Source organism: Epinephelus moara, chromosome 2 (assembly GCF_006386435.1).
Source record: "Epinephelus moara isolate mb chromosome 2, YSFRI_EMoa_1.0, whole genome shotgun sequence".
Lineage (NCBI taxonomy): Eukaryota > Metazoa > Chordata > Actinopteri > Perciformes > Serranidae > Epinephelus > Epinephelus moara.
The window spans coordinates 1,447,616-1,458,882 of record NC_065507.1 but is presented as its reverse complement, the minus strand read 5'-3'; the positions used below and the strand labels follow the sequence as shown (position 1 = coordinate 1,458,882).

The window sequence follows — 11,267 nt, the reverse complement described above, 5'->3', positions numbered from 1 at the left end:
AGAGGCTCTCTTACCCCTGCCGACCACCTCCACCCAGGACCACTGGCAACTCAGTGTTGAGCTGGAGGACGGTGGAGGCCAAGCGCTGGGATCCCAGTGCACCATGTCTTGAAGGGCTGCCGTGAGTGAGGAGCGACTGTTCATGAGCCACCTCCTGGAGGGCGGTCAGCATGGAGGATTTGTCGTTTAGTTCACCAGAGATCCGGCGAATGTCCTTTGTCTGCTTTTTCAAGATGGGGGTCCACATCAGGGTGCATAGATGTAGCCATAGATGTATTGCTGTGCTGTCAGCTGGCGGACGTCTTCCCACCTGTCAAGCAGACCGGGTAGTGTCTGGCTGTTAAAACCCCTAATGCTTGGACATCTAGTGAGTAGAATTTAACACTGATTAAAGGAGATAAATAAAAACAACTGATGTCCAAGCAGATAGCTTAAAAGTCACTTAAAAGGTAAATAAATCAGTTTAAAATTGCGGGTTAGGGAGAGCACAGGCAGGCAGCTACAGACGCCGACACATGCGCAGATCTCTCTCTATATACAGTATATAGAGGAGGAAAGGTTGTGTTAGGGAAGTGCATATTTATTCTGTAACACTGAGTCGTACTTGGACTGTAAATAAACTGGGTTCATTGCTTATATATTTAATTAGGTGGTAAACAGACTGAGGATTGTTGTAAATAAATTTGGCAATTTGTTGAAATAATATGAGTTAAAAGAAGAAATGTAAGAAAGGGGTAGAGACAGTTTCATTTCTACCTACTCCTTTTCAGACACTGTTATCTGTTTGGTTTGTTTACATGAGGTTACTTAAAGCTAACATGATTTCAGTTCACCACACTATTATTATTATAATTTTATTTTATTTAAGCATGAGGTCCCGTTGAAATTGAAAATCTCTTTTACAACAGAGACCCGGCCGAGGCAGCAGCCAATCAGAACACGTTTAAAATGCAACTAATACGACATATAATCCAAAAATCCACAATAAAACAACAGCTATTCAAACACAGCGGCCTCTCAGGAAGAACAAGCACGTGTCTCTGTCACCACATTCTTTATGATGCCCTTAAATTCATCAGTGGATACAAGTGTTCCTACTTTTAGATATTTTTGTGGATTATTTCATGTCCATGGAGTAGGAAAATACAGTTTCCCCCAGATCTGTAAAAACCTGCCGTTCAATAAAAGGCAGCCACCTGGAGGAGCGTAGCTGGAAACTGTCAGAGCTGACACACAGAGAGGTGCAGACTTCGGCTGGGAGTTTGACCAGTATTGCTTTATAGATTAAAAAAATATAGCAGTGCTGCCATCTGCGAGTGGTGAGTGATGTCCAGCCCACCAAATCATAAAGAACTCAGGGACAAGTCAGGGACTCTGCATCTGTAATAAAACTCTAAGGTGCATGCTGCACTGAATCAAGGCTGCGTAAAACAGTGACAAAACAGTCTCATGTTTTTAATGGGCACATTCACTGAAACATTGTTAGCACATCTGCATCTGATCTCTGCGGCCGGCCAACAGTTTATAACACAGGACATGTTTACACGTGTTCCGTATCTTTGACATCTGCAGTCCGTACATGATGGGATTCAACAGCGGCTGTATGATGAGAAAATACAGCGACAGAATGATCCGCAGCACGCTGGGCACGCCGCTCGTATCAAACCTGCTCTGAAGGATCTCAAAGCAGCAGCCGAAGGAGAAGTTGAGCAGAGAGATGAGGTGAAGTGTGCAGGTGCTGACGGCTTTCTGTCTCGTCTGTTTCGAACCAGAAAAACAAACCTGGAAAATTTTCATGTAGGAGAAAAGGATGGGGAGCAGAGGGATTACGACGGTGAGGACGGTCCCAAATATTCCATAGAAGTTATTCACTCGAGTGTCAGAACACGCCAACTTTACAACTAAGTAGTTGTGACAGTACAAACTGTGTATGATGTTTCCACACAGCGTCAGACGGATATTTAAAGATAAAGTGATCATGAATTTCACAAAAGAGTAAAACCATAGTACAGCAATGAAGATAAGAGCCTTGTTAAATGTCATGCGTGTGTTATACTGCAGAGGACAGCAGATGGCCAGATATCTGTCATAAGACATGACGGCCAAATTACAAAACTCTATATTTGCATATGTGTACAGACAATAAATCTGCAGGAAACAAGCTGAAGCAGAGACAGTGTGAATGTCAGAGAGGATCTGAAGCAGCAGCAATGGAAACAACCCTGTACTACCATACAGTTCATTTACAAACAGGCTGCACAGAAACATGTACATAGGTTCATGTAAGCTTCTGTTCACACAGATAACCACAATCAGAGACGTGTTGATGAGAACTATAACACTGTATAACACTGCAGTCATCATAAAGCACAAGTATTTTAAAGCTCCTACATGGATATAAGTGCTGAGAATAAAATAAGATAAAGATGAATTTACAGTCATTCTTGTTTCAGTTTAAACACGTTCACTCTTCACTTTTTAACCCACAGCCAGTCAGACACTGTTCTGAATAACACACATTATTTTCATACCTGCTGAGCTGTCACTGACCATGTGAAGCGTGTCACAGGCAGGATAAACTCATCATTCACCCTGCACCTTTAAAATGACAGAAACACGTCACACAGCTCAGCTCAGGCAGAGTGCTTCAGTAACTGACGGGAGGCTGCAGTGATGTCTGCTGTTTATACCTTTACATGACGAGGACACGTCACCACAGCGCTCCCCCTCAGTCAACACACTCCAACACACTCCAACACACACTCAGATCTTTATGATCACTCTGCAATGTCAAGGGAGTTAATATCTGATGTCAGAACTGGGGAGACAGATGAAGACTAACATCATCATCACAAGTTAACACAAGATTAATACATGAATTATTAAATATAAACAGGAAAATTATTTATGTGGAGCTTAAAATGCTTTTAACTTGCAGTTATAGTTTATGTCATCACGTCCTCACTGTGACCTCGTCACATGACCACGTTTGGTCATTAACATATGGCGTCCAAGGTACCCTGGGTGTGTTGGTTGTTGACGTTCTGGGACGCCGTGTCAACTTCAGCCTGTTACATGCATTGTCTGTTTTCACAATACACTTCTGTTTTCACAGGAAATGTACAGTTTGCATACAGTCTCTTTCAAAATAAAAGCACTACTACCACCAACTGATGTTTTTTTCCTTCAACAACACACACACGTGGTTACATTTAGCCAACACACACACACACACACACACACACACGTGGTTACGTTTAGCCAACACACACACACGTGGTTACGTTTAGCCAACACACAACAAACATTGCAACTTTTACTACATTTATTTACATTTAAGATTTGTCATGAGCAAAACGTAAAGTTTTCAATCGGCTGCTCGCTGCTAAAAAAACCCAAAACTGGTCAATAGTTTTTTTCTGGTTTTAAAAAATCCGGCCCAGCTGAATTCATAATTGAACAGCTCTGCTGTCGGATATTTTCTGACACAGATATCATTACACCACGACAGTGTCTCAAACATTTTATAACAGAGCATGTTTCAATAGATTCAGTATTTTTAAAGGACTTTCATTTGTTGTTGTTTTATTTATTTGGTTTGAAGGATTTTGCCTTTTTTTTTTTGCTTTGTGTGAACATTTAGGTGACAGAACGTGTCTCAGCATTAATGATCATTAAGACTCATGTAGATATTTAATGTAATTACCACTTTCTTTTCTGTTGTGTTTTATTAATATACTGTGAATTATCTGCACATGACACATGCAACAATGTAAATTCTGCCACTGTCTGTTTATCATTATATCTTGCTTTGTTTTTGTTCTTTTTCTAATGCGGTACAAAGTCTCAGGGCTGCTGTGACACTGCACCGACTGAGGGCAACAAAAAAAGAGTCTTGGGTGCGTCGGCGTAATGGTCAACCAAGAAAGGACGTCAGAGGACAGACACAAAAAGCTTCACAGGCTGAGATCAATGCAGACACATGTCAGTTTATTTCAAACATCCGTCATTATTATGATCGACAAGGACTGAGATGTTTGCTGCTTTTTATTCACTTCTTTTTGTGCACAGATGTTCAAAATAAACTGACATTTCTCTGCATTGATCTCAGCCTGTGAAGCTTTTTGTGTCTGTGCAGCTCAGTCACGTTGGTGTGCAGGTGTCTCCTCTGACGTCCTTACTGCATTACAATCACTCAGCTTTAATATCAGTGTTGTTAAACTGTGTAATATCTGTACTTCCATCAGTCAGTGATGTGAAATCTCTTCTGCTTCTGTCTGATGCCTCCTGATTATACTGCTCTTTATTTCTGTACACTTGACTTGTTTTACAGACTTATATACTGCTCTGTATTTGTTTCTCCTGGTACTTCCTGTTTGCACTCTGCTGCTGCGATGTTGCAAACGTCCCCGCTGTGGGACGTCTAAAGGATGATCTTAAAGCTGACATGATTTCGGTTCATCACATTCCACATTAACAGTGACACAAACACACTGTTTCCACTCAGTCTCATGTTTTTAATGGGCACATTCACTGAAACATTGTTAGCACATCTGCATCTGATCTCTGCGGCCGGCCAACAGTTTATAACACAGGACATGTTTACACGTGTTCCGTATCTTTGACATCTGCAGTCCGTACATGATGGGATTCAACAGCGGCTGCAGCAGCACAAAATACAAGGACAGAAAATTCTGCAGCACGCTGGATCCACTCGTCGTATCAAACCTGCTCTGAATGATTTCAAATGTGCAGCAGCAGAAAAAGTTGAGCAGAGAGATGAGGTGAGGTGTGCAGGTGCTGACGGCTTTCTGTCTCGTCTGTTTAGAACCAGAAAAACAAACCTGGAAAATTTTCATGTAGGAGAAAAGGATGGGGAGCAGAGGGATTACGACGGTGACAGCAATGGCACACAGTCCGTAGATGTTGTTGACTCTGGTGTCAGAACACATCAACTTAACAATGAGGTAGTTACGGCAATACAGGTTGTTGATTATGTTCCCGCATAGCGTCAGACGGAGGTTTAAAGAAAGGGTTATTAAGAATTTCACAAAACAGACCAGCCAGATGACGATAATAAAGACAACTGCTCTGTCTGGCGTCATCCGTGTGTTATACTGCAGAGGACAGCAGATGGCCAGATATCTGTCATAAGACATGACGGCCAAGTTTAAAAATTCCACACAGCCGTAAGAGTACACACAGAAAATCTGCAGGAAACAAGCTGAAGCAGAGACAGTGTGAATGTCAGAGAGGATCTGAAGCAGCAGGAATGGAAACAACCCTGTACTACCATACAGTTCATTTACAAACAGGCTGCACAGAAACATGTACATAGGTTCATGTAAGCTTCTGTTCACACAGATAACCACAATCAGAGACGTGTTGGCAACAACAATAACAACATACAACATCGCAGTGAGCAGAAAATAAAAGTACTTCAGGTTTCCAACGTGCACATAAGCTCCGAGGACGAAAAAAGACAAAGTTGATAAAGTTGAATTCAACATCATTCAAATAATACACACCTCACAAACAGCCTAAACTCACCATCGACTCCTCTCTGAGTGTTTCAACACCTTCACATGTGGAAATGAGACATGGTCACATGACACACAGCGAGGTGTTTGTCACCTGTTGTGCTGCAGACGGCTGCAGTCACTGCTGTCAGCTGCACAAACCTGCTGCTTTATACCTTCTCACAACACAAGAGACCAACAGGACAGTCCCACTCTATCATCTGGACCAAACCAGCTGTCCATCCATAGGCACAAATCCCGAGGGGGACGGGGGCAGGGAGGTCTGGAACTACTCTGCAAAGGTTCACATCAAACCAGAGACACCTTTATTAACTTCTGCTTTCCAACACAATGAAAGACGTGACCAGTTGTAACCTGACAGCGTTTGTTCACTTCATCACCCTCTGTGTGACTGCAGCAGTCGTATGAACAGAGCAGCTGCTAAACATCGTTCAAACTCAAAGAATTTTGAGTTACAATTTACAGAAGTGTTTTTACCAAAGACAAAACTTCATTCTCATAAAAATGTTTTCATCTTTTGTAAAACTGTCACATTTCTACATTTGAAATCGACGTACCTTAAAAAGTTAAGTTCCAATTATTTTTCCTGCATTTAAAGTCGTGGTGTGATGTTGTTTATAATCCTTTAAATAAATGAAGACTTGATTTAAAAAAATGACATAATTAGAGCAAACACTTAAAAAAAAAAATCAAGTCTCTGGCAGTCGTCATGGTGATGTGAGCGAAACAAATAAATCTGCTTCTTTGGGAAAATTAAATCCAATTAGGCATCTATTAGCTTTAATTCAGTTAACAGGTGTTGCCTCTGTGTGTGTGTGTGTGTGTGTGTGTGTTATTAAGGCCATTTCGGTCAGCAAAAATGGCGCAGAAAAAAGAAAAATCATTTCTNCCCTGTACTACCATACAGTTCATTTACAAACAGGCTGCACAGAAACATGTACATAGGTTCATGTAAGCTTCTGTTCACACAGATAACCACAATCAGAGACGTGTTGGCAACAACAATAACAACATACAACATCGCAGTGAGCAGAAAATAAAAGTACTTCAGGTTTCCAACGTGCACATAAGCTCCGAGGACGAAAAAAGACAAAGTTGATAAAGTTGAATTCAACATCATTCAAATAATACACACCTCACAAACAGCCTAAACTCACCATCGACTCCTCTCTGAGTGTTTCAACACCTTCACATGTGGAAATGAGACATGGTCACATGACACACAGCGAGGTGTTTGTCACCTGTTGTGCTGCAGACGGCTGCAGTCACTGCTGTCAGCTGCACAAACCTGCTGCTTTATACCTTCTCACAACACAAGAGACCAACAGGACAGTCCCACTCTATCATCTGGACCAAAACAGCTGTCCATCCATAGGCACAAATCCCGAGGGGGACGGGGGCAGGGAGGTCTCTGCGCTGCGTCGGGGCCAGGCGTTACTGTTCCGGTGCCGCACAATGTGGCACAGCTGAAAAACATGCCACTACGCTTGATGCCCCGACCCCGACCTCTATCCTCAGGCCTTTGAGCCAAATGCTGCTGCTGTGCGCCAGCATCTGGATGTGACGCATTGTTTGTGAAAATAAGGCGTATTTTAAGAAATCATTTGAGTCAAGAAAATCAGATTGTTTGTCAAACAGCTGTGGCAACTCTCTCCTTCATTTAGAGCGTTTACTTCAGACAGTCACTGAAACTGTCTGTCAGTCGGCTCCAAACACCCCTCGGTTTTCTGTCTAAATAAATCACCACAATCAGCCTCAACACTTCTTCTTCTTGACTTCTGAGACAGTCTGAGGCATCTGTCACCAGCTGCCACTCATAACGTCCATATTGAGTCACCAAACAACTTTGTCTTTCTGTTACCTGTTAGCTCCCCAACAAGAACGTCATCGTCACATTGTGTGAAGTTTGGTTTTTTACTTTTCTTGCTACATTAGCCGTGCTCTGCTTCCTGCTGTTTCTGTTAATGAATATTAATTCAGGGTGTTTCACTGGCCATTTATAGGCATCTATGGGTGGGGCCAGACGCTCGCTCACCTGCACCACATTTCGAGTAGATTGTGGTTTATAAAGGGGAAACAGGTGTGGGACATGAACGCACACTGTGTTATAAATCAGGATGTTTTTGTGCCTAAGCACTTTCTGTGCTTTGTTCGTACGTCACCTTTAGTCAGCTGTCCTGCGCACAGTTTATAAACGAGGCCCCTGGTTGTTATTGGACGACAGTGATCTGCTCTTTATGAATGCACCTGAGCAGCGCTTAAAGAAGATGGATGCTGTGTACCACTGTGCTTTATGATTAATCACTGGCTGTGGAAACTGCATACACGGCTGCACACTGTATGCTGTGTGTAAATGGCCATGTCTGTCCATCCGCAGATTTTTGCATTGGTTGGATTTTATATTACAAATCTCTCCTTGTGCCGGTTCCTTTTTTATCTGTGTACGTACGTGTGTAAAGCACCAACATCAGCATGGCCTGCGCTCTCACAGTATTCTACAGATGTTGGTCCATGTGGTTCAAACACAACGAGGCAAGAAGGTTTTTAAATATGCCGCCCCTTCTTCTTCCTGAAATAATTCACAGACGGACCTGAAACTGTCGCAGCTGACAGCTGTGGGGGAATTTAAGTTATAAAGTTTGTCAGTTTGATTGCTCCTTAAACTGTCTTAGAAAATTATAAGTGTATTATTTTTCTTGTGTTGCATTTTAACAGGAAGTTGTGCTCATTGATTTGTGGTGTATGAAAGGTTTCCTTGTGTTTGTCATGGGAACAGTATTATTGCCTGTTTGTCCCGGTGTTTGCAGGAACAACAGCTCCTGGTAAGATCTCCTGGGGCAAAGTGTTCCCAAGAGACGGGCCGTGCACTGATCCACTCAGAGACCTCGCTGACTCAGCTGAGGGGGGAAAGAGTCAACTCAGCTGGTGGTCGGGCCGGTGACGATGAACCCTGTTCAGAATTAGCCGGAAAAAAAACCTGTGAGGTCGTGACCGACTGGGCCGATCACCCACAAGAACAGGCAAAACATTTCCAGAGAATCAACTACGTGATCAGTCAGAGCCGGGCGACGTGACCTCAAATCAACATCACGATTAATTAAACATTTCACCTCGATTACAACCAATGAACGAGTTCACTGACGCAGTTTGTCCTGTAAATATCCTGAGCGTTTATCTTTGTGATTTTAAATAACTGAAGGAAACACACACAGATGAAGTGTTCATGGTTATTGAATACTTTAATATTTTTAATATTGTGTAGCCTCTGTAGACGCTCGTGTTATTGAGAGCTGCTTTGTGGAGGTGTTTGTTGCTGAGCGCTTCGTCTCTTTTTTTGAGCTGTGCACTGTTCATGTTCTGTAACATGATGGTGCTGCAGGTGCTGACACAGATCTGTGACGTTACTTTTGGTCGCTGAAACGGTTTTTTTTCGCAGTGTTTACATTTGATTTCTTTCAGTTCGGTGTCGTCTTCACAAAAAACAAAATGTGTCCAAACGACATTTCTCTTTGGTTCACGTTGCTCAGTTGGCTCAGTGTTTGAGTTCTGGACGGGGCGGAGTCAAGTGACGACACACACAGTTGTATGATTTTAAGGGGACATTTTTCAGGTAAATTAACACGTTCCAGATCACATCTGTTAGAGGTTCTGAAAGTCGGCTTTGATGAATTGCCCAGCTCAATTATCTGTTATATGTCGTGACTTCTTTGCATCAACATGAAAACAGAAGAAGTTGACCTCTGAGACAAACACAAGGAACGCACTCAGCATTTCCCACCTGGCTCTCTGAGCTAATCTTACATTCTCCATCTTTTCAAATTCATCACTCAGTTCATCACATCCCATATTCATCAGGAGTCAAGTTTTACTGTTCTGTGGATCAAAAATCAGCTCTTTAACACAAGATGCTGTAGGACAGGCCTTTTCAACTGGCGGCCCAGAAGCAGCCTCCGAGTGGTCCCGAACGGCCTGGGGCAAAATCAATCAAGACCATAGTGTTAATAAGCTCTGACGTTCATCGTAACAGAAAACCGTGGACTCCGACAGAATAACTGTAGTTGACAACACAAACATTCGTTACTGTGAGTAAATGTGATAAAACCTCTGCCAATAAAAAGCCAATACTTTATCAATACATGTGATCAGCATGTAGAAAGCCATATTTCAATCTGCTGTGTCAGCAGTCTCTCATTCACCACTGTTATGGTTCACGATCACAGTTTACACAAGCACATCGCGCTAGTGGGGCTAACAGCTAACTAACTGTTAAAGACTAACTAAAATAAATAATAACAGCCTAATAATAATACATTTTATTTAAAAAGGCGCCTTTCAAAACACCCAAGGTCACCGTACAGAGCAAGAAACATGAGCTGGCAAACACATATTGTTGCTGTGTGGCTTTGAGATGGATAGAGCTGTCTGTATGTAGTCTAACTGTCTAAATGTTCCTGAGGCAGCCGACCTGTCAGTGATGTGAAATCAGCCCTCAGTCTGTCTCTTTATATATTCTGCTTCTGTCTGATGCCTCCTGATTATACTGCTCTTTGTCTCTGTACACTTGACTTGTTTTACAGACTTATATACTGCTCTGTATTTGTTTCTCCTGGTACTTCCTGTTTGCACTCTGCTGCTGCGATAGTGTTGCACGGTATACCGGTACTAAAATAGTACCACGGTACTAGAGTATTCCAAACAGTACTATACTGCATTTGGAAAATACCGGTACTTTGAAATTGATTCAATTCATTAATTTAGTTAATTTATTTTACTCATTTATGCACACAAACGCCTTTCTTGTTCCTATTGGAGCACAGATTGCACAAGTGGTGTGTATGACAACACCTGTATCAACATTCGCAGCTGGCGCACGTGAAAAAAGACAAGAGAAAGTCTGCCTCGCAAAGGGAGACAACACGAGACAACACAAACTTGGTGGAACATTTGAGTTACCAAACCGTGACGTCCGTACCGAGGTACTTACCGAACCATGATTTTTTTGGTACCGTTACACCCCTACTATTTATTGTTCTAAAGGTTTGTATCCAAAAAGACTTTTCCTTAGGAAAAGTACCGAAAAGTACCGAAAAGTATCGAAAAGTATCGAAAAGTATCGAAATTCATATTGGTATTGGTACCGAAACAAAGATTTTGGTATCGTGACAACACTATGCTGCGATGTTGCAAACGTCCCCGCTGTGGGACGTCTAAAGGATGATCTTAAAGCTGACATGATTTCGGTTCATCACACTCCACATTAACAGTGACACAAACAAACTGTTTCCACTCAGTCTCATGTTTTTAATGGGCACATTCACTGAAACATTGTTAGCACATCTGCATCTGATCTCTGCGGCCGGCCAACAGTTTATAACACAGGACATGTTTACACGTGTTCCGTATNTCAGTCTCATGTTTTTAATGGGCACATTCACTGAAACATTGTTAGCACATCTGCATCTGATCTCTGCGGCCGGCCAACAGTTTATAACACAGGACATGTTTACACGTGTTCCGTATCTTTGACATCTGCAGTCCGTACATGATGGGATTCAACAGCGGCTGTATGATGAGAAAATACAGCGACAGAATGATCCGCAGCACGCTGGGCACGCCGCTCGTATCAAACCTGCTCTGAAGGATCTCAAAGCAGCAGCCGAAGGAGAAGTTGAGCAGAGAGATGAGGTGAGGTGTGCAGGTGCTGACGGCTTTCTGTCTCGTCTGTTT

The 11,267-nt window shown here is 42.4% G+C and overlaps 2 protein-coding genes across 2 annotated transcripts; both read right to left on the bottom strand.

Annotated features, from left to right (window-relative positions):
• Positions 1 to 1,450: 1,450 nt before the first annotated feature.
• On the bottom strand, positions 1,451 to 2,442 carry LOC126403281 (olfactory receptor 1038-like). The gene has a single exon (XM_050065858.1). It carries the CDS (start codon positions 2,440 to 2,442, stop codon positions 1,483 to 1,485), a length of 960 nt encoding a protein of 319 aa, XP_049921815.1. The 3' UTR covers positions 1,451 to 1,482.
• Positions 2,443 to 4,492: 2,050 nt separating this feature from the next.
• On the bottom strand, positions 4,493 to 5,669 carry LOC126403264 (olfactory receptor 11A1-like). The gene has a single exon (XM_050065837.1). The coding sequence runs from the start codon at positions 5,511 to 5,513 to the stop codon at positions 4,545 to 4,547; it is 969 nt and encodes a 322-aa protein (XP_049921794.1). The 5' UTR covers positions 5,514 to 5,669; the 3' UTR covers positions 4,493 to 4,544.
• Between the last annotated feature and the right edge of the window lie 5,598 nt (positions 5,670 to 11,267).